General features: G+C 40.7%; 1 protein-coding gene across 1 annotated transcript in view; it reads left to right on the top strand.

Moving 5' to 3' along the window:
* Positions 1 to 363: 363 nt before the first annotated feature.
* The window catches only part of MCC (MCC regulator of WNT signaling pathway), a 240,601-nt gene continuing 216,397 nt past the window's right edge, over positions 364 to 24,567 (top strand). The window contains exons 1-3 of the mRNA XM_048503353.1: positions 364 to 658; positions 13,458 to 13,705; positions 22,594 to 22,793. Of these exons, the coding sequence (XP_048359310.1) occupies positions 510 to 658; positions 13,458 to 13,705; positions 22,594 to 22,793 (597 nt within the window). The 5' untranslated portion in view covers positions 364 to 509. The remainder of the gene's footprint in view (positions 659 to 13,457; positions 13,706 to 22,593; positions 22,794 to 24,567) is intronic.

Here is a 24,567-nt window from a genome sequence, read left to right as displayed (position 1 = left end):
GGCGGGGGCGCAATTCAGCCTGGAAATGTTTCATTTTGAAGGGTAATATGTGGATATGCAAGTTGCTCATGGCCAAGTATTCAAGAAGAGCGCAGGAGCTAGGCTATCTGAATGATGGTTCGGTTGTGCCCCTTGCCGATTACAGACGCATGACCTACTCCGAGCTGCGCTCCCTTTTGCCCTTCCAGAAAGCCCGCAACCACCGACTTCCCTCCTCCCACTCAGCGAAGAACATGCCAGCGTGCGGCTAATCTGCAGCGCAGGTCTTCGTCACTGAAACGTCGCTGATTGGCGCGTGAAGCGGCCCGCGCTGAATTCGTGCGCGAGAGCTGGCGAAACGGCTGGCTATCCCCGCCCCCTTGTTTGCATTGTACGGACGCTATGCACGCGCTGCGCCTTAGCAGGGATTTTGCAGGCTGAGGATCCTGAGGAACTCGGGGAAACCGTGGGCTGTGTTGCTTTCCTCACCTCTGCCAATACGACCACCACGTCCTCCGAAGAGAGAGCGGATGATGGCGGCCGCCCCGGCTGCGGTGGTAGAGGTAAGCGCCAGCAGCACCGGGAGCAGCAGCAGCGACACTTCCAGCACCGGCGAGGAGGAAAGGATGAGGCGCCTCTTCCAGACCTGCGACGGGGATGGCGACGGCTATATCAGCAGGTAATAACTGCCGCAAAACTGGTGTAGCCCTAGCGGGAGCAGAGAGCCCCTATGTACGCCTTTAGCAAAGTGGCACTTCAACTTTGCAATAAGTTTCCTGGTGTAGAGTTACACTTAGTAGAGTGGTGCAGGGGCGATGGATACAGGACTCGAATTGGTTTAGCCCGTTTTTGCAATTCTAAAACAATTCCTGTAGAACTTAATGGGTTCTATTTCCCAAGAAAGACATTATCTCTCAAGTGACCTATTTTTTAAAACTGTAAGGTGGTAATAAGTAGTTGATTTCAAAAAATTTCTTATCCTAAATGTTGGTATTGTGGTTACATAGTTGCACTCTGGGCGTGTTCAGAAACCCTTTCTGTTGTTACGTACAGGTTCTGTACTTAATCATTGTTACTATCTGGTTCAAATGAAGTTGTGGCTCATTTTGGATGTATTTGCACAAATGCCAGTGATATCAAAAGGAGCAGGAAGTTATTTCATGGTATTTTTTATTCATGAACTCTATATCTCATTTGCTTAGACTGGGTCTTTTGGTGAAAACAGCAAAAGAGCTTCCCGTGGTGCAGTGTAGCATGAGAACTTGTGGACTGTGTTGGAACAGTCCATACTATGGGTTGCTCCTATGTCAACATTAATCCAACTTTTCAGGAATTAATACTAGCATGGGAAAGAATGGCACTGTGGTGCCCTTCCCAGATGGTCAGGATTTGTTTATATTTATTTATTTCATAGAATCATAGAGTTGGAAGAGATCCCAAGGGCCATCAAGTCCAACCCCCTGCAATATAGGAACACACAAAGCATTCCTGTCAGATGGCCATCCAGCCTCTATTTAAAAACCTCCAAAGAAGGAGACTCTACCATACTCCGAGGTAGTGCATTCCACTGTTGAACAGTCCTTGTTGTCATGAAGTTTTTCCTGATGTTTATGTGGAATCTCTTTTCCTTCACCTTGAACCCATTACTCCTGGTCCTAGTCTCTGGAGCCTCAGAAAACAAGCTTGCTCCCTCACCAACATGACATCCCTTCAAATAGCTAAACATGGCTATCATGTCACCTCTTAATCTTCTCTTCATCAAACTAAATATACCCAGCTCCCTAAGTCTCTCCTCTTAGGGCATGGATTCCAGACCTTTTACCATTTTGGTTGGCCGTTCTAGCTTGTCAATATCCTTCTTGAATTGTGGTGCCCAGAACTGTACACAGTATTCCAGTGAGGTCTAACCAATGCAGAATAGAGAGGTACAGTTACATTCTTCGATCTAGACCAGGGGTAGGGAACCTTTAACACTCAAAGAGCCATTTGGACCCGTTTTCCATAGGAAAAGAAAACACTTGGAGCGGCAAATAATTTTTGACATTTAAAATAAAGATAATACTGTATATATTGGGTTTTTTTTACCTTTTACTCCGTTCATTCTGAGAAGCGCATGGATGTGTCCGCCCTGCTGCCTGCAGGGCGGGCAAGGATGGGGCCAGCGGCTCGGCCTCGTCGTGTCGGCTGGAAAGCACCCGCCCTGCTCCAATGTGGGCGGGCGAGAGGGGAAGCCCCCAGTGCAACCCAGCCGGCTGCGGGCAGTTGGTGCGGGCAAGGATGGGGCCAGCGGCTCAGCTCGTGGAGCCGCAGTGCAAGGGCAGAAGAGCCGCATGCGGCTCTCGAGCCGCAGGTTCCCTACCCCTGATCTAGACAATATACTCCTATTGATACAGCCCAGAATCATATTGGCTTCCTTGGCTGTCGCATCACACTGCTGACTCATGTTCAGTTTGTGGTCTACTAAGACTCCCAGATTTCTTTCACATGTAGTGATATCAAGCCAGGTGTCTCCCATCCTATATCTGTGCATTTCATTTTTTATGCCTAGATGTAGTATCTTACATTTATCTCCGTTGAAATTCATTTTGCTAGTTTTGGCCCAGCTCTCTAATCTATCCAGGCCATTTTGAATTCTGCCTCTGTCCTCTGGGGTATTGAATCTCAAAACCTACTTGCTGCGGCGTCCAAAACCCCTTAGCTGCTCGATACCATTTCAACAGGGATGCATAGCAGATTATATATGCATAATGCTGAACCCTAGCCTTAGGAGAGCTTTATCATTGGCTAGGTTCAATGTTCTGCCTTCAGTGCTGCTATATGGTAGATTTTTTAAAAAATAGAGGGTGCGAGAGATTCTGCTCCTGTAATTCTAATCAACTGGAAATTTTAGCCCATTCCCTCTTCTATTGCACTAAATATGAGGGAATTAGGGGAAAATATGCAAATACTCTTCCCTTGAACTGTGACAGGATTCCAGATACTCAAAAGATCTTATACATGCTAAATAACCCTGATCTTGTAGTTTGTGAATTGGTGGCCAAGTTTTTACTAGAAATTATACACCATAAAGGATAGTTCTGTTTTTTGTTGCATCACTCTGTTATTAAGAGATTCTTTGTTATCATTCTCTTTGGGGATTGGTTTAAATCTTTTTTTTCTGTATTTTACTAGTATTGTTTTATATGCCGATAAAGGCTATCTGATATAAAGCCCCACCTACCACAAAGGTATCTCTGTTGAAATTTATCTCTGTTGAAATTTATCTCTGTTGAAATTAATTTTGTTTGTTTTGGCCCAGCTCTCTAATCTGTCCAGGTCATTTTGAATTCTGACTCTGTCCTCTGAGGTATTGGCTACCTCTCCTAATTTATTTATTTATACCCCATTTCCCAGAAAATAAGACGTAGTGCTAAATATAAAGCATCTCCCGAAGGTAAGACGTAGCAAAGTCAACCAGAGCATGCAGCTGTGGAGCGGAAAAATAAGACATTCCCCTGAAAAGAAGACATAGCGCATCTTTGGGAGCAAAGAATAATATAAGTCACTGTCTTATTTTCGGGGAAACAGGGGTATGTTACATTTATACCCCACCGATCTTCCAGAGGGACTCAAGGCAACTTACATGTAAAACAATACAATAATATAAAAATAGTATAAAAATATAAACATTAAAACCAGTTTCCAACTTGTTAAAACCAGTTTCCAACTTGCATAAGTAACTTATCACAGTTACTTTGGTTTAGTCGATTAGTGCAGTGGTACCATATTTAGTCGATTAGTGCAGTGGTACCATAATTACCGTGCTGGAAAAATAATTAAAAAACCCAGACTGAAAGAACTCTTCAACAGGTTGGATGTTAAGTGGAGGGGGGGGGGGATCCAGCATTTTTTGTGGTCAGGAAGTGTGGGTTTTTTGGTGGATACAGACATTGAGACATGGCATTCTGTGGAGGGCTTGATTTCCTGAACTGAACTGTGCTGAAGAAGAATTTTTACACAACTGAAGTCAAGTTTTTGTGAGCATTTTGCTTCATGGAAGAGAAAGTGCCACTGAAGTGCAGTGTTTTGTATTGGGATAGCAGGGGATAAAGGTGTAATGAAATGTGATGCAACAAGTGTTCCCATAGGCCTGTTTTATACTATTGATTCCATCTAGCATAATGCTAGGCCAAAAGACGGCCTTACTTCCTTTAACAGAGGGCTGTCATTCATGCCCAGAACGGATCAGAATGTTGTGGATGAAGATGTCAGTATGTGTTACTTATGCAGTTAATGAAGGTTATATCCAAGACACCATGAAAAAAGGCCTTGTACAGCTTCAGAGTTGACACTACCTCAGAGACAGCACTGAATAGCTGCAATGTGATCATATAAGCTAAAGAATAAGCATCCAAATTGTTCAAGTTGCACTCATCCATTGTCTGATATTGAACATCACTGAAGACTAATATGAACTGGCAAAGTAGATATTACGAATAAAAAATACACAAGATGCATGAAACAGTGGATATACTGGATTCCCAGTATTACAGAAATGGTGCTCTTATTTGTAAGTGTCTAGACACTCCTTTATGTACGTGCCCAATTACTGTGGTCATCTTTAGAGGCCCCACCATGTTCTGAAATTAGGAAGGTGGCAAACTAGGATAGGAACTTCTTGGTCATGGCATCATCGCTGTGGAACTGTGTCCCCAGGGTGATACATCCATCCCCCCTTTGCTGTCTTCCTCCAGTGAGTAAAGTTTTTTTGTTTTCCATTCCCTCAGTGACTCTTTCTTCACCAACGTTTTAATTACTGATTTTATGTTATGTACATATGTTCATTCTGTGTTTAGTTGTTTTATTGATTTGTGCTTTTGGGGGGGCGTTAATAGTTTTAAAATATGGTTTAAAATGTATGTTTTAAATTGTAAGCTACCTTTGCCTGTGAAAGGACAGAAAGGGGCATATAAATTTTGTAAAGGAGCAGCAGTGGCGTAGTGGTTCAGAGCAGGTGCACTGTAATCTTGGGAATCGGGTTTGGTTCCCTGGTCTGCCACTTGAGCTGTGGAGGCTTATCTGGGGAACTAGATTAGATTGTGTACTCCAGCATACACCAGCTGGGTGACCTTGGGCGAGTCACAGCTCTTTGGAGCTCTCTCAGCCCCACCTACCTCACAGGGTGTTTGTTGTGAGGGGGTAAGGGAAAGGAGATTGTAAGCCCCTTTGAGTCTCCTTACAGGAGAGAAAGGGAGGGGAGTATAAATCCAAATTCTTCTTCTAAATAATAATAATGACTCTGAGATGGAGGTAAAACCTGGCCCAGAGAATATAGAAAGGGGAAACAGTTGATGTGTGTCCTCCTGCTATGGTCATGTGTTCTTGATGTTAACAGTATTTTTTCACTGTCTTAGCCTACTCTTACTAGAAAAGTTGCTGCTTTCTCTATAATTACTTCTTCAAAGACTTCTTCCCATTTGGTACCTCTGAGAGCCAGAGGCTGAGCACTGCTTACAGTATAGGAAGCATTCTGGGTGAACTTTCTGGGTAAAAGTTTTTACATGAACTCAAACCAGGATTACCTTAAGTAGATGTTGGCTGCCTTGATCACTCTGTTCTGTGGTATTATTCTTTCCTCCCAGTTACTGAAACAGGTCTGTAGGGATAGCTTATGTTACCTTGTTGCCTCTCAATACAGACATGGCCTCATTAGAGGTTGCAGGTTAACTTAACTCTTATTTCCAGATGCAGACCTTCAGGCTTTATTCTGCAATAAAGAGTTCAAACATCTGTATTGGAGCTCAGAAGAGAAACTTAAATCCTGGACCACCAGTAAATTCTAGATTAGACACCCAGTGGTCATAATGTACAACTTGAGGATGTGGAGTGCCTTTTGTTATGGATTTAATTTGCTGCAGATTGTGAATATTTTCAACTTTAAAATTCATTCTTCCCTTCATATAGCTCCAAAATTTGTTCTGTATGTATTTTTCTGTTCTTAACTAGCATATCTGCATAGTTGCTTCTTGGCTTTAAAAACCTTCAGAAGTTTTGTAGGAAAGCTGATTTTTATTCTTGCAGTAAAGAAAAACACTTCATTGTGCACCTCTTAATTTAGAGTACAGAGACAAGTTATTTGCATTCCTAATGAAATTATATGAAGTCTCAGCTGTTGTGCATTAAATTGGAAACCTTTTAAAATGTGATCTGGGTACTGAAGTCACACATGGAGAGAAAGGGCACCTCCTGAGAGAACAATTAATTGTTAGTCTCTGAATAGTTAAGCTGACATTTAACAATGGCAAATAAAAGAATACTTGCTGCAAGGAATTGAATCTGATGATTCAGAAATATTTTGGAATCTGTCTTGTTATACTTCTGCGCTGAAATGCAGGACATTTTGTAACTGTCAAAATACAAGAATGTATACTTGTAAGTGGGATATTGTTATACATGTTCTACATATGAGCAAATCCATATTTATTATTACTAGTACTGCAAATCTAGATACTTCAGTATATTATTTCTTTAACAGAGCCCTTGCTTGTTATATTTTCTGAGTGATCGTGGACAATTTTTATTAGATTATTTGAAAATTTCATTAATACTTTGTTGTGTGAAAAAAGAATATATACCAATATAGAGGTATACTTTTAAATTTTAATACCTGAACTGCAACTGAGCCCTTCGGGGGAGGGCGGTTTATAAATTCAGTAAATCAAATCAAATCAAATCAAACTAGTAAAATATTTAGCACCCCAGTTAGTGAGGGCTACCCAGTAGGTCTGTCAGCATTGTATAGTAATCCCTCCTTGGTTCCAAACACAGAGCAACAGACAAGCTGCTCTTCATTCATCCTTGTCTGCACATCACAGCTATGCTAAGAGATGTTTCCCATCAAGGCAAGATGAAGGATTCAGCACTGACAATCAAGACCAAGAAAATTATCTCACCAGGCACTTGCTTGGAACATCCAATATGGATGGGTCGGTACACTTCCCTGTTTCAGTGTATGGGGGAGGGAGGGATTGCTGATTAAATAACTTAAGCACCATCCCACACTAAACCTGCTGCTTTTGTTGCGGTGTTACCAGTCTACCCTAAACCTATATAAATATGTCTAAAATCCTTACAATTAAGACTAAATTTACATTTTAAAATCACCAAAGTACCTCTGAGCGTGAGGGGGGTGCTTTCCTCACCACAGTTGAACCTATGTGCCCTTTATTTTTCTCAGTGTTGTTGCTTACTCCCTGGCATGAATCCCACAGCTCAAGTTTGAGTGAGATAGCCAAGGCTACTCTTCCTTGTGCCAAGATGGAGGGATGAGGGGTGTCAAGGTGTTCAATCTTCCCACTACAGGAGTGTACTCTGAGCCATCCAGCAGCATTTTGAAATTCCCCTCACAAGAAGCTTATGTGGTATTTACATTGCTCTCTGCCTTTTTGCTGTCCTCCCCCATAAGCCACAGCTTTCAGGTGAGTGAGATTTCCAAGCCTGGAGGCAGGCAAGATGACCATAATAAAAAGGAAATAAAAATGTCCCATTGTGGCCAGCTTCCTCTTTTTGCAAATGGCTGGCTTCCAAGGTGGTAGATAGCAGTGATTTTACAGTTGCTGTCTTATTCTCCTTTCAGCAGTAGTCAGGATGCTGGGATAAGACCAAAGAGGCTGCTGAGAAAGTTTGGGATTTTTGAGAAGATAGACTCTACTTCCACTCTTAGCATAAGGCTTAGAAAACTTCACCTCATCCAGTCCTTCCAACAGTTGCTATTTCAAATTGGAAACCACCTGCCAACCACAAGCTCCTCAGAAGAGCCACAAGTCAAACAGCCATGTGTGGTTCCCAAACAGCTGAGTATCACTGTGCTAAAGCACCTCAAAAGACAAAGTATCTCGTTTTGTAGATCAAGTTAAATTGACATGTAGGCTGTCAAAGAGCTTTTGAAATTGCAATCCAAGAATTCTTGAATCTAATCCTCTGTTGAACTGTTCTTTCAAATGTTCCTGATCCTCAAACCCACTTGCCATCTGTGCTGCTGTTCTACAAGGTAACTCAAACATCTCACAGGTGTTGAGAATATCCACTGTATTTCATTGTTAATCTACCATATCCATATTAATGTAGGTTCTTCTGCTGTGATGGTAGATGGTACACAATTAGAGATGAGAAACCATGAAAAAAATTGTTCCCTGATTCTTTTTTAGAGGACCTTTTCAGTTTTTCTGATGGAAAAATTGTAACATTTTTGGGAAGCACTGAAAAAAATCTGTGAAATATTTATCTTTTAGAATGAGCAAAATGCTGTTTAAGGCAAGGTGTTTCACATTCAAAATGTACAGCATACTAGCGGGACCCGGCCACGTGTTGCTGTGGCAATTGTCCTTCTCATCACAGTTTGCAACCCACACAGATGTCCATGCAGGTCCAATGATCCCCAGCATAGCCTTTTGGGGTGGTCAAATGGAATCCCTCTTTCCCTTTTCAATGCACATTGTTATATGGTGGTGTCTTGTTTTTTCAGTATAAGGTAACCCTTTCCATTCCACAATGGAACTGTCCAGAGTGCAAATCCCGCTGTCCATGAGGCTGGTTGACCACCACAGTACTGGCTTGGGTAAGGCTGAACTGGGGCAAGCAGGCTATCCCAGTCAGGCAGCAGAGGCAGGGTGGTGAGATGCTTAGATCGAGGCCAGCTCCCTGGTTGCTTAAAGGGCCATGTGCAAAAGAAGTGGAGCCAGTAGTGTTGGTTCGCCCCCACCCCGCAGATTTTCTTAGAAGAAAAAGGCAAACTTCACCTCGCTTTTAGTAAAAGAGCTGTGGCGAATATGGGTGAGGAAGTGGGTAAGTGGTGGTTGGATGTGAGGGAGGGCAGAGTGAGGTGTGTGAGGATGAGCTGGATGTGTATGAGAGTATGTGTGTTGTGTGGTAGCAGTGGGTGAGGCACAGAGAGTAAAAGTTGCCTGCGTGTGGGAGGGAGGAACCTCATCTGACGTCTCACATGGCAAAGTGTGTATGTGTTTCACTTCCGCTTGTATTACCTAACAGTATTACCTATTTACTGTTTTCAATGCTCATCTCTGCCCATCTGCGCAAACATTCTAAGGGCATACCAACCCCTCAGGCCACAGACATGCTGCACAAACATTCTAAGGGTGACAGTTAAACACAGCCAGCTTCATGGCCTGGTGCGCCAGAAAAAGACGTTTAACCTGGCTCAGGTATGGACTTTCTGTGATTTGAAGGTCCGATTACCTGCTTGCAACAGGGAGGGACGTCGTGAAAATTTGGGGGCGATCCGTCCAGCCAATTCTTCATTAGGGCATGACTAACAAAGTCACTGTTAGCTTTTTATATGTATAGATGTTCTGGCCTCAGGCTTCCTGGTCTGTTTGAGAGCCAGGACTTTCCCTGCAGATTATCATAGTTTCTGGAGCAGGCAAGATCTGGAAATTACTCTAATACTCAAGGGTTGAGAACTGGTTGATCTTATAATATTACTTTCTATGCCCTCTGCTTAAATAGATTGAAAAAAAGCCATCCCAGCTGTTCTGGAAGCAGCCTGGAATTCTTCTGGTGGGGGTCTTAATTAGCCCAGAATTCTTCAGAGAACTATGTCTAGTGTGGCTTCACAGCTGGTACATGAGCTGCTAATCTATCACTATGCCTCCTCTCTACTCTCTCAGCAGAAGCCTGATGTTGAGTGTTTTGAATCCTGGTGAGCTTGTGATCCAAGTTTGGACTGACCTGTAGTTGCTCCAGGATCTGAGGGGGCAGGGTACAGAGAAAAGTTCGGGTGGAGGAGCCTCATCTGCAGGATCCTCAGAGGACAGCCTCTGGAACAAAAGAGGGCAGAGTAATCTACCATGCCGGGATGGTGTCTCCCTGAATTTCTTGCTGTTCCCCAGATTATGTTTCTGGCTCCCCAGACTCTTCCTCTGAGGCTTCTGAGTCCAGAGCCAGGACAGTGGGGTCATGATGTCATGAGGAGATCTCAGACCTTTTCAGTTTTCCAATGCAAATTTTGTAGAGCACTAAAAAACAACAACAGCCACCTCTTATAAACCTCTACAATGTTTTCAATACCTTTTTTTGTTTAAATATTATTTATGTTGGAAACTATCAATATGTTATAATGTGTTTAATGATAATCCACTATGAAGGAGTTCAGGTATTTTCAAGTGTTAAGATGTTTAGCTTTAGCTAAACATCCTTGTAGTTCTGTCTATTGGGACTTTATGAAAGGGTTTCTTTCTAAATAATACTTTCTTTGTTTACCACATAAATGGTTTTCTGCTTTCATTTTATTTTTCCTAATTCTCAGGTGTTAAAAATTAAAGGTACATATGCTATGACAGTTTAATGTCTGATTTCTTTCTACATACCACTTACCTTTCAAAGGACCACGAAAATGTATCCCGTTATGCATGCATCCTTAGGGATAGATTGGTCAGAAAATCTTCAGAACAGATCTCCAAAAGATGTTCACCTTAGGGCCCACTTAGTCAGCCATCAATTTCTTTTGCACCAGATATGTTCCTTACTAATGGTAGCCAGATTTCCTGTGTATTAGCTATTTTGTGGTTTGGAACTTTTTTTGAACCTGGTACAGTGGCTTCTAGTTTCCTGCATCAAGGAGATTTTTGATTGCAGATGCAGAGCCTCAGGAAAAGGATTCCTTCTCAGAACCAAAAATAAGCACACACCCTATGCAGCACATTTTGTTTTGGCACTTCTGGAAGTAAAATAATTTGATCCTCATAAATGTTGGTTTATCATATTGTCAATTTATCTTAACTCCAATGTAATCATCTCCAATGTTTACTTCCCTCCCTCTTAATGTTCTGTTTAGTGACCCCTGAAATTAATGACCTTTTAACAAACCTTTAGAAATGTGAAATGGGCAGTTATTGTTAAGTTTCCAAAATGAATTCTGTTTGGACAAGCTTTTTATTTGTCCTGTAGTTTGGCTTAAGGATTGGATAACTTTAAAAAAATCAAATATTGTTAATGTAGAAGGTATAAACTGAAGATAGACAATTTAAAGTAAATTTTAATTTAAAAACCATGTTATAAGAAGGGCCCTGTAGAGGATATGAAACAACTATAAATATAAGATACATTCAAAAATACCCCTCTGGGTTTCCCTGGATGAAACTTTTTACCAGACGGACTCATGATGGGTTGGGATAGCCCTGTTTTCTAGCTCTACCCTTCCTGCCAATCCTTGACATGGCTAACAGTGCAGTGCCAGGATGAGGAGCCCATTCTCTGCATTGGCTGGTGTAACCACAAGAACAGAAGATCTTGCCCAGTCTTTCCCTCCCCATATCTGCCTTGCAAAATTGCCTGCCACTCCCTTCCCAAAGGGGTTAAAGCAAAGACTATACTTCTGCCATGGAACCCTGCTTTCCACCTCCAATCCTGGACTATCTGCTTTGCTAAGCTAAAGAACTTGTTAATGTGGTTGTTCAAAGTGTTCCTGCCAGTACAGCTCTAATCTTAATTTCTTCCTCCAACTAACTCCTCTTTCAAGGCCACCTTATTTACATTTTCCATTGTTTTACAGCTGTGATTCAATCAGTTTCTTGCAAAAGCTACTTTGCATAAACATAGATGGCAAAGATTCAAGCTTGCCTGACCCTTCACTAAGCAAAAAGTCTCTTCTTGCCGATTCCCCAACTCAAAAACACTCCCACCATTTTGGGTAACAATGCCTTATTTAAGACACAGCTTACTGGTGTAAGTAAATTGACATGTTGGAAATGTGAATGATAGAAAAAAGAAAGAGTATGAATTGGAACCCCAGGAGAAGATGCTATTAGAAGGAAGGTAATGTGATTGGTAGTTGTACAAACAAAAGACAGATTTGAGAAAGATAAGAAAGAGACGGGATTTGGGATTTGAACTAAAAGAAGTGAAATTTGAAATACAATTATGTGAAAATGAAGACTGCCTTCATTTTTCCCATCATATGGGTTTTGTGCCAAACGTTTTTGAAAGAAAAATCTTACTCAAATCTAAACTGAGATCTTGAAGGATATTCTGCTGCCCACTTTTGATAGGGTCCAGTTGACACTTGCTAACTCAGTTAAGACTCTAGGGTTACACTGGACCCGAAGAAACAAGTTAAATCAACTGCAAAAAAGGACCCCCGTGAATTTTCTTTGAAAAGGGCTTATGAAGCCCTTTGTCTAAACCCGCAAACTGGTGCAGCTGATCCTGGAACAAAAAGAGGTTGGCGGAAGGTGCCTCCAGGATCCCAAGGCCACCTCCTTCTTGGCTGATTCCACTCTAGATTCCTTAATATTTACTTCCAGATTTATTATTATTATTTTATTTTATTAGATTTTTATACCGCCCCATCCCCGGAGGGCTCTGGGCGGTGTACAATATGTAAGGCAATACAATTAAATAACATTTAAATAACATATAAAAGCAGCAATAAAATCTCCTAGTACATTTATCAAATATAAACTCAGATTAAAATTTAATTTAAAATTCAAGATTATGGCATTCTTTGTAGCTGTCAGATGTAACCTCTGGCTCAGGGTGTGGCAAGCTGATCTATATTCAAAGTCTATAGTCACATGTTACACCTTACAGGGGAAGTCCCATCCTTGGAAAGATTGCAAGGGGTCTACTTTCACTTCTTTGTGGTCCCCAAGACAAATGGAGATTTGAGGGCCATCTTGGACCTGAAGTATCTGAACGGCTTCACCAAACTGCGAAGATTCAGAATGGAAACCTTTCAATCTGTTCTAGAGATAATGAGACCTGGAGATTACCAGATATCGCTGGACAATACCAAGGCATACTTGCATGTTTCATACTTTCAGGGCCACAGAGAGTTCCTGTGATTTACAGTTGCTGATCAATACTTCCCGTTCAGGGCCCTGCCGTGTGGATAGCAAGAGAAAATGAAAGAAGATCTTATTGAAATTAAGGGTATCTTAGGTGGATCGAGTCATACTCAGTTTTATTGTGTGCCATATTGTTACTGTTCATGCTTCTTTAGATATTTCAAAGTATAATGGTGAGTTTCTGTCTTGCGTGAAATTTTGTTGTGGGGAGAAATGTGGAAGGTCAATCATAAATTAAAGATCTCTTTATTTTCCTTCCTTGCCATCTGCCTGTTTATGTTATTTATTCCATCATGCTTTTATTTTTTCATGTGTAAATCAGAGTAAAACTTTTACTGGTAAAATAAAGTTTGGGCATTCAGCCTCCTGAGAGTTTGCTGTACATGACTATTCCAGGAAACCACTGGAGGTCATAAGTTCCTTTGTTCAGACACGGACTTCTGTAACTAAAATTGGCAGACCTGAAAGTGCCTTTGTTGAAATAAAAAATGCAGTTATTTTATTGGACTTTGAATTTTTGAGCATTTTTTTTATACAGAGCAAGTATTGTTTTTATGAGCTAAACTACCTTTTTTTGGACTTCTCTCTCCCTCCCTCTTTTCCATCTCCAACTCTTGCTTTAAAAAAAATCCTTAGGAATGACTTATTGATGGTGTGCCGCCAACTGAACATGGAGAAATCTGTGGCTGAGATCATGCATCAGCTTGGTGCAGATGAAAATGGAAAGATTTCCTTTCAGGATTTTACTCGATGTCGCATGCAACTTGTGCGAGAAATCCGGAAAGAAGAAGTTGAACTTTCTGTGAAATCAGATGAGTTTTGTAAGAAGAAAGCATTAAGAGACAGAATAGCTTCCTGGCCAACAAGCAGTGATAACAGTTTGGGTAAGTCTGAATGATTATATTATGCCTTGTGTATCCAGTGATAATTATGCAGATGTAAATGCTAGTAAAAGTGTCTTTCAGGGGTATTTTCCTTGAGAGAATTAAGGATAAACTTTATTCAATTTGACATTCAATGCAGGAGAAATTGATACATTATCATAATACGTCAGTGTTGGGTTTTAGTTAAGCGTTGTCGTCCCAGTACCACCTATTATGGTATCCTTCAGCACTACCATTCAGGGTAAAGACTAGGAGGCATAATTTTGCAGTGGTTTCAGTCCTGTGATACAGAACTACATCTTGGGTATTTGGCCACTCAGATCCAGTTAGGTTTAATATTGCCCCCTGCTTTTTAACATCTACATGACATTGAAGTGTGAGGTCATTTGGAGTTTTAAACTGAGTTGTCATGATACTTGGCTCTGTCTCATGTTTCCAGTGGATTCCATGGAGGGTATAGAAACCTTGACCTAGTGCCTTGAGGCTGTTTTGGAATGGATAAGGATTAATATACTGAATCTTAGTCCCAAAAGGTGGGACTTGTACTGGTGAGCAGAAGGACTACCTCAGAAATTGAGGTTTATCCCCTGTTCTGGATGAGTTTGCACTCCACAGTCCAAAAATTTAAGATCTAAAAGTTCTTCAAGTTCTAAAATGTGTCACCGATTGTGCAGGTAGGCAGGGCTGGTTTGCTGCCACAGCGCATGTAGTACTGAGGAGGCTCAGAGTGGGACTGCTAGCAGTTCAACAAAGAATAAAGTCCAAGGTTACTAAGTCCATGGGAGGGTCCAAAGAGAAGTCAATATAGGCCAGGAGTCAAATGCCAGGAATGCATACAGCAATCAGGAGAATCCAGGAATCAAGGTCAAAAGCCATTCTGTTGTCAGTCAGGTCTGGAGACAGCAGTGGCATGCAGACAAGGTCAGGTAGAATCCACTTTGCAACCACAATTGCAGTTCCTGCCCATGGCTTTTTTATTCCTCAGAGCTATTTGCCTGGGACTGCTCCTGGAAAGGCTCTGGGTAAGCCTGTAGTCTTGCTGAGCGGCATCTCTCCTTTAAGGCCAGTCTCAATCTCCGTCTGCACCTCAGGCTTGCATCTCAGAGGCTTGCATCGCAAAGGCTCATTCCGCACATGCAGAATAATGAACTTTCAAACTGCTTTCAATGCTCTTTGAAGCTGTGTGGAATGGCAAAATCCACTTGCAAACAGTTGTGAAAGTGGTTTGAAAACGCATTATTTTGCGTGTGCGGAAGGGGCCAGAGATTCAGAGCTGCTAGCAATGTCTTTAGCCCTGTTGATTAGTCCTGAGCCAGAAGACTGTGTGGGTTCAGGCTCTACCAGTTCAGCTGGCTTCTCTCTGCAAGGCTATACTAACCCTTTCTCGGGCTAGTGATCAGCTGCAGCAAGGGCTTCTTCAGTCAGTTGCAGCGTGGGGGGGGGGGCATGACAGGGGGACCATGACAGAGGAGCTGTCAGTTTCAGCAAGGGGACCCTCAGTAGATCAGGCTTCCTTCCTCCTGTCAGGCATGATTCTCCAGTAACAACTGGTGTGTTCGGTTGAGTTTGCCATTTTCCCAAGAGGTTCCTCTATATGGGGTTGGAAATCTGGAATGGAAGAGACTCAGTTGACACCTGTACTTGCTTTGGGAAGCCATCTTGTGTCATATGTAACATGTAATCAGCTGTTGTGTTTGCAACTCTTGACATAAGTCTATAGACAAGATGCTTTAGTAATGGGATGTGAACCCCACAAATATCCCTGAAGTGTGTATTAAGAAATAAGGACAGATCCTGAGCACATTTACAGAGAAGCAAATGCCTCTGACATCTGGGAGAACTTGCTTTCTGGCAAGTATTTACTTATCAAAAATTATATCATATACTCAACTCATATATAAAATAATTATATCACACTCTGATCTCAAGGCTCATGCCTTAAAAGACTAAAATATAAGCTTGAAACCACAACACTACTCCTTTCAATTAAAAATGGAAAGTCTGAATGAAAAGTTAATTTTAGGTATGCTGTGTAATAATAGAAGAATGAAACAACTTCTTTCTCTTCTGGAAGAAAGCTGTATAAATGAGGTACCCTGTAAAAAAATCCTCTCCCTTTTGATTACCAATCTACCTTCTGTGGGTGGCTGCATACAAAGAAAGTCCTATCAAACAGATTGTAATGGTTAGGCAGGAACATGTGGTAATGGTGATCCTTGGTATTCTGGGAATAGAATAGTCATTGAAACTTTAATAATTAGCACTCCATGTCACACAGGAGATCTGTTCCTGCATCTATAATTCTAGATGTAAAAGAATTCCCCAAATATGACCCTACTCTGTCTTTAGATCTAGTCCAGATCAAGATGTCTTCATACTCTTTCACCAGCTTCACTTTAAACCACCAGCACTTTATTCATGTCCAAACTGACCTTCAGTCCTCCTCGAGCTTATTTACTGCTTCCAAGCACCAACCCAGGACATCTGCCTCATGTGAAAATGAAAAATAGAACTGAGTATCATTTGCATTCAGGTGACACCATACTCTTTAGTCCCTGGACAACTTCCCTCATCAGCTGCCTGTAGATGCTACTTCTGATTACAGGCTTCATGGCCTCTTTTGCCTCAGCAGGATAAGCATCTGAAAATTGACACCGATCTGAAATGCAAGAATGATGAAATAATAGAAGCATCAGAGCCAAAATGTAGGCTTGTCAAGCAGTTTAGCATGAAACCCCCTATACAGTCCTTATCTTTGTCATGAAGGAACTTCTTCTTAGATCTTGCCTGTACCTGTCTTTTCTGAATTTGCCTTTTTTGCCCCTATCTCTTCAGGGGCGTTAACAAATTTCAGTGGGAAGAAATTTCTAGAAATAGAGCACGACCACCCAAGAATGCCATCCTGTTCTTTCTTATTTTCACATGTTCTATTGGGCACTCTTCAGTGGTCAAATACCTTGGGACTCTGAATTGGGGTGCCTTCTTTGATATATAGGGTATAAGTAATTTACGATTTGTATTTCAAACCAAAGAACATAAGAACTAGCCTGCTGGATCAGACCAGAGTCCATCTAGTCCAGCATTCTGCTACTCTCAGTGGCCCACCAGGTGCCTTTGGGAGCTCACATGCAGGATGTGAAAGCAATGGCCTTTTGCTGCTGCTGCTCCTGAGCACCTGCTGGTCGCCCACTGCATAGGAAGGCATTTTGCAATCCTGAGATCAAGTAGGATCCAAGATTGGACCAGCCATAGATTGGCTTCTCCTCCATAAAATCTGTCCAAGCCCTTTTTTAAAAGCTAATATCCCAGGTTGAGTGGCCCATCACCACCCACCTCCTGTGGCAGCATATTAAGCTCCAAACACCAATCCCGTTGCGCTATGAAGAAGTGTTTCCTTTTATTGAGTCCTAATCTCTTCCCAGCATTTTCAATGAATGCCCCTGGTTCTAGTTATTGTGAGAAAAGAGAGAAAAATTTATCTCTACGTCAGCATTTTTTCACCACCCCATGCATGAATTTTAGAGACTTCAATCATTATCCCCCCTCAGGCGATCTCCTCCCCAAAGTAAAAAAAAGAGTCCCAAAGCAGCTGCAGCCTTTTCCTCATAAGGAAAGGTGCTCCAATCCTTCAATCATCCTCATTGCCCTTCTCTGCACTTTTTCTATCTTCTTCGATATATCCTTTTTTTGAGATGTGGCTGACCAGAAGCTGAACACAGTACTCCAAGTGTGGTGCAGCGACCACGGATTTATATAAGGGCATTGATGACAATCTTTTGCAGTTTTTATTATCAACTCCTTTCCTAATTATCCCCAGCATAGAGTTTTGCGCTTTTTCACAGCTGCCATGCATTGATTTGACATTCCCATGGAGACTATCAACTAAGATGCCCAAATCCTTTTCCTGGTCTGCTTGACTGATAGCACTGACCCCTTCGTAAGCAAGTGTTAATGTGAAGTTTGGATTTTTTTGCCCCTATGTGCATCACTTTACATTTTCTGCTACATTGAACTGACATTTTGCCATTTCTGGAGCCCACTTTCACCTAATTTATCAAGATCCACTTGGAGCTCTTCGCGAATCCTTTTGTGTGGTTCTCCACCACCTACATAATTTGGTATCATCTGCAAACTTGGCCACCACGCTACCCACCCCTACTTCCAGGTCATTTTATGAATAAGTTAAAAGAGCACTGGATCCCCAATCACCGGATCCTTGGGGGACACCACACTCCTACATCTACTCCATTGTGAGAACTTCCCATTTATACCCACCCTTTGTTTCCTGTTCCTCCAACCAAGTTTTTAATCCATAGGAGGACTTCCCCTCTTATTCCTTCATTTGCTGAGTTTTCTCAACAGTCTCTCTGGTGAGGAAACCTTTGTCAAAAGCCTTTTGGAAATCCAAGTAGACAGCTTATGTCCACTGGTTCCCCTTATCACACATGTCTGCTTCTACACCCTCAAAAGAGAACACTGAAAGGTAAAGTTTTGTAAGACAAGGACTTGCTTGCCTTCCTACAAAGCTGCATGCTGACTCTTCCTCAGCAGGTCTTGCTTGTCTACATGTTTAATAAATTTTTTATCTTTAATGATAGATTCTACTAATTTACCAGGAACCAGATGTCAAACTGACTTGGCCTGCTTAATTTCCCTGGAGTCCCCCCTAGACCCTTTCTTAAAGATTGGTGTGACATTGGCCTTCTTTGCAGTCTTCAGGGATGGAGAGGCCAGATTTCAGGGATAAAGTTGCATAATTAATGTGAGAACATCGAAGTAATTTCATGCTTGGAGCTCTTTTAAGAACTCTTGGGTGTGAATGCAATCTGGGCCAGGGGATTTGGTATTGCTTCCATTTAAAGTTTATCAATGGCTCCCCAGAACTTCTTCCTTGTCTACCACTATCTTCGCTAGTTCCTCCGAGGATTCCTCACCTCCTAAGAAGCAGCAGTGGTTCAAGTGCAGGAATTTTCCTCACCTCCTCTTGGGTGAAGACAGATGCAAAAGAATTCATTCAGCTTCTCTGCAATCTCCCTGTCATCTTTTAGCACACCTTTTGTTCCTTCAATCATCCTAATCGGACCTACCGCTTCCCCTTGCTGGCTTTCCCTGCTTTTGATGTACTTGAAGAACTGTTAGATTTGCCTAGTCTTGATGTTCGTTCGCAGCCATGCGTTTCCTCATAATCCTTTTTTGCCTCCCTTACAGCTAACTTGCTTCTCTTTTGCCACCATTTGTGTTCTCTCTGGTATTCTTCATCAGTTAAGTTAGACTTCCATTTTCTAAAAGACATCTTTTTTTCCCTAATAATTTCCTCAACCTCCCTTGTTAACCATGGTGGCTTTCTTTTGGACTGGGCGATGCCTTTCCTAACCTGCGGAACACATTCCAGCTGAGCTTTTAAGACTGTGTTTTTGAATAACCTCCAAGCACCTTGGACATTTTTGACTCTCTTGATTTTCCCTTTCAGCTTCCTGCGCACTATCCCCCTCATCTTTGAGAAATTTCCCTTTCTGAAGGCAAATGTAACTACATTAGTAGTTGTCACTTGTTCGCACTTTGAACATTGCTCCTTATGACTACAGGAAGCTTGTGCAGACACTTGGCACTGCTTTAGCAAAGAAATATCTTGTGATATGTTAATGATTAACAGATTTTTTGTGTTATAAGATTAAAAGAGACTAGCCTTCTTCAAGAGATTCCAACAAATTATGTCAGCATATAAGAACATGTAAAATGCCACAAATGCTGCAGAAAGACAAATATTTTGTTCTTTTCTATTATATTGTTGTTTCTTCATTAAAAATGAACGTAGATAATGATCAGTTCAATTCAAACATAAGAATTGGTATTTAGGTTCAGTGAACCAGGAGTTCAAAGAATGGGTTTGTTTTTTCTCTCTCGCAGCCTCCTGCATTCCCTCCTGTCCAAGAATAAAGTAAGATGCAGTGCAGGAGATTGCAGCTCAGGGGGAAATGGGCAGAAATTATTTGCCTGCACCAGCTCTTCTGCAATGGGAGAAAGAGGGTAATCCTGTTCCCATGTTATAGTGAACACATGTACAATCTGAATGAGAGACCCAACATTTGTTCACTTTTACAAATGAAACCAATACATGAGACCAGTACCTGGATAATTATGGGGTTTAAATCACACATTGCGCTATATATATGTTGTAGGTAATATGTCAATTCCTTAATGTTTACCGTATATTCTCATGTATGTCGAATTTTTCAGCACATTTTTTGTGCTGAAAAAGCCCCCCCTAGACTTATACACGAGTCAGCTGTATTTTAAAAAATATTTTAGGGTTTTTACTTTGTCGGCCTCCAGTGGGCGCAGTTTTTAGGCTAGCAGCACAAAAATTTCAGGATATCATCAAATGACGCTCTTGATGATACCACCCAGGTTTGGTAAAGTTTGGTTCAGGGAGTCCAAAGTTATGGATCCCCAAAGTGGGTGCTCCCATCCCCCTTTGGTTCCAATGGAAGCTAATAGTAGATGGGGCTACTGAACCAAACTTCACCAAACCTGGGTGGTATCATCAGGATGGTCTCCTAAAGATACTCTGAAATGTTGGTACTGCTAACATAAACATTCCTCCCCTGACAGGTTGTGTGACTGTCCCTTCTAAAATGACACCTGCCATGTGCAATTTTAAAAATATGTACACTAAAAATAATGAACTATTCTTTTTTAAAAAAGCAGGGTAGTTTTGAGTCACGGTGAACAGGCATGTTCATTCCAGTTTTTACTGTAAGATCCATTGTTTAAAACCCTTCCTTACAAAAAAGCTAAGGTTTTTGTATTTTTTAAAGTTATTGTTGATACCATATTGTTCTTGTTGACCCTCTTTTCCACTTACAGAGCTAGTTTACTGTTTTTCTTTGACATAAATATTCAAAAACATTTAACCTACTGATGCCTCAATTAATGTAATTTTATTGGTATCTATTTTTATTTTTGAAATTTACCAGTAGCTGCTGCATTTCCCACCCTCGACTTATACGTGAGTCAATAAGTTTTCCCAGTTTTTTGTGGTAAAATTAGGTGCCTCGACTTATATGCGGGTCAACTTATACATGAGTATATACGGGGTATGTAGCAAAAACCTAAGTATACATAGTACATACTTGCACTTTTACTTATAAACAAAGTTTTTGCCAAAGTATGGGGATCATTTTTGTTCCTTCTTTTCTTTTGTTCCTCCTTCTTTTCATCACTTTCTCTGTTGTTTCACCCCACACCATTCTCTTAAGTGCAGATTTTCACAGACAGGAATGTGGTTGAGCTAATGAAAATACTCTACGACTCCTCCTAAGCGATCTTTCACCTGTAATAACTACCTCAGTTGCCTCCTTTTTAGCTGAAGTTGTTAATTTTAGATCAAATTTTAATTATTTGGATGTTTTATGAGATTTAACTATTTATATGATTACATTTTATATTGAATAGTTTTAGAGCTATTGTAGAGAAGTTGATTTGATAACTGTTAATTGTATTACCCCTGTTTCCCCGAATATAAGACATCCCCTGAAAATAAGACGTAGTAGAGGTTTTGCTGAAGTGCGAAATATAAGGCATCCCCCGAAAGTAAGAGGTAGCAAGGTTTTTGTTTGGAAGCATGCCCGACAAACAGAACACAGAAAAATAAGACATCCCCTGAAAATAAGACATAGCGCATCTTTGGGGAAAAAAATTAATATAAGACACTGTCTTATTTTTGGGGAAACACGGTATGTCTAATAAAGGGGTGTGTGTGTGTGTGTGTGGTTAAGGCAAACAAAACTGATTCTAGTTCAGCTGTATGCCTAAATATATAATGTCTTGTATAACATGAACTAGCCTTCCCTCACACTCTGTGCATGAGTGCCAGGTACACGAGTACCAATTAAACTGGTTGTCTGAATGAAACTTTAATGTTCATGGGCAGAGTCAAAAAAGGCACTAGATCTCATTGGGCTTATAAATACAGAGTTATTGGTGTGTCTTAATTATGGTACCCAAAGAAAGAAAGTTCTGACTCAGAGTCAAGAGAACAAGACTGAGTCCTGTCACTTCCAAATATAACTGTATGTGGAAATGAGACTTGTATGGAGAAAGAAGGCATGTGGAATAAATAAATTTTCATTATAATTTATAAATCATTATAATGTATGTGTTTTATCTGTTCACAACATTTATATCCTGCTGTTCTTTCCCCACAAGGGCCACCAAGGCTGCTAACAAATGGGCAGCCCAATCCAAAGCCCCCAGTAGCGGGATGCAGCACTGCCCTGCTGCTTCCGAGAGGACTTTTTAGTGGCGTGGGAAGGGGGAAAAAGCCTCTCCACCACTAGAAGAACCCTCTGTTGGGCTCTGTGGACTTATGCCTCTCAAAAGGGTGGCATCAGTCCAAGCCCCAGCTGCTGGCATTCCGGTTTGCAAAGGTTGAGTGGAAGCCAACTAATGTCACCTCTACCCCCGGCCACACCTCCAGAACGCCCCTGATAAGGTGGCAGAGGTGCAGGAACACTGATGCAGTGGGCTGTCTCTGCCACCCACCAGCAGATTTGCTGCTTCACCAGGGTAAGTGCCCCAGGAAGGGCAAATCCACAGGCACAGCCACGTGCTTCCCTCATAGATGGATTCTTCCTCCTCCTTTGAATTGAGCAGCAAAACATACATAATAAAATCACACTTTAAAACCAATCCCCCACAAAAATTAAAAAATTTAAAACAGTGCTAAAATACACATAAAGACTTGAAACAAACAATTAAAACATTGGGGAGGAAGGAGGCAGTGCCAAACAAAACAGACCTTTTTACCTGCTGGTGACAAACACAGTGGAAGGATTCTGCTCTTTTTTATTGTAATTACTTTGTTCATTTTTAAAAAAATATTCTAGGTGCTAGAGAAAGTTGGGAATATGATTCCGGAGCTAGAGATCTTCAGAGTCCTGACTTGAACAGTCGTTCAACTCTACACAACCTCTTAGAATATGGAGGCAATGCCATGAATCAACAAGTTGTGCTGCAGAAACTGCTTACCCAGGCCTCTAATCTCACCAGTTCAGTTGGAGGAAGTTACTTAGAGCTTGCTAACACCGTGAGTGGACTTTTTATTCATGTTGAAGATTGTTACATTTTCCAGCTCAAATATATTAATTCTTTGAATCTAATGCCATGGGTGATCATCAGGCTGCTGTTCTTTTCATGACCTTAATTAGATTTTTATTTCAGCAAACAGTCAGTACCAAGCAGTCATTTTGTTATTGAGAATTGATATTCAGAAAAGACTTAGCTCCATAAGGCATTTGGTTGTGCTTTATAATTTACTCATACAGATTATAAAAACACTTTAAAGTTAACCAGTTCAAAGAAATCCTTTACTTATATTAGAATCATGTGTGCAAAATCCACTCTATTATTTTTCATTGTTTGTTTCTCTCTTTTTAAAAATATTTGTTTATTCTCTTTGGAAATTCTTGCATTGCTAATAAAATAGTCTGTCTTCGTGGGAAAAAAGTAACAAATTCATGACACTTCAAAGCTTTGCGGGGGTTGGAGCGGGGGTGGAGAGGGACTCAACCAGACTGAGCCCTTGGATTCTTGTTCCTTAGTTTGAGCAGATTGTAAAGGTGAAGATACATTTGTTCCTTGGCAAACACATGATAATGAATAGAAAAGGGCAAATAAAGTTATCAACAGGAAAACTCAAAAGTCAATTTCAGAAGAATACACTGCAAAACTAACTAGTTTAAATAACGGCACAGTATAGGAAATGCTAATACTACAATCTCATGCAGGGATATCTATTTGTCATGCCATGATGACAGTGATGCTAGATGTTACTAGATGAATATCTAGAATACTGAGGGTATTCTTCTATAATTCTGGGGGATGCATATATCTCTAAGCTTCTCTAAACTTAGTATTTTGAGAATATTTCTCTTTGCTTGGTTGTTGCCAGATCATACATATCTAACCTTCTGGTTGTTTGTAAAGTATTTTATTTTATTGTTGATCCTTCTGATATTACTTTAGAATCTGATATTTAGTATTTTGCGGAGGCCTGACCTAATATCATCATCTGTCCCCTATGATTATGTATCATCTCTCCCCAGATGGATGGCTCTGGAGTTGGTCTCCTTCATTCAGGAATTTTAATTAGATTTTAATTTAACTGAATTTTGTAAATTTTAGTTATTGGATTTAGTCACTATATTCAGTTTTAAATTATGGGTAGTCACCTTTGAGTCAGTTTTACTGTATTATTCCTTTTATAAATTGCCCCAAGCCAACTTGGGAGGGGCTATTAAGAAAGTCAATAAATAAAAATAAAACAAATCTTCATGGTATATGATACAAATATTAGCTATGACTAATTCCTACTGAAATGAGTTTCTCTTACTAATAACAAAGTCCCATTGCTTTGTTTTCTGTGAAGATTAACCATGACTAACTTTAGCCATGTGGTGCCTGATAAGTATATTTTATACTGCATTTTGATCTCTAGGAAATACGTTATTTTTTTTTTAAAAAAAAACCTGATTTTGGAAATACTTTTGAATTTATGTGTGGAATTCAATTTTGATTGTCATAGGTATTCTATAATTTACCGATATAAACAGTAAATTTAAGCTACCTGTGACTTTGTGTCTTTGTGCATGGGGCAAAATTGGGTCCAACAGATTTCAACCCATTCATGGATGACATCTTGATTTTTCTTTTTCATACTGAAAAAAACATAAATGGGGACATGAATTCTATGATTCCCTTCAGAGCAAAACTTCATTCAATAGAAGAAAGGACTGAAGAGACTTGCTACAAAGAAAACTCTCACCAAGTGGAAGGGATTCATAGAACCTATTGTATATTAT

Source organism: Sphaerodactylus townsendi, linkage group LG07 (assembly GCF_021028975.2).
Source record: "Sphaerodactylus townsendi isolate TG3544 linkage group LG07, MPM_Stown_v2.3, whole genome shotgun sequence".
Classification (NCBI taxonomy): Eukaryota; Metazoa; Chordata; class Lepidosauria; order Squamata; family Sphaerodactylidae; genus Sphaerodactylus; species Sphaerodactylus townsendi.
Note: the sequence above shows the minus strand (reverse complement) of the source record. Positions and strands in the feature narration are given on the sequence as shown.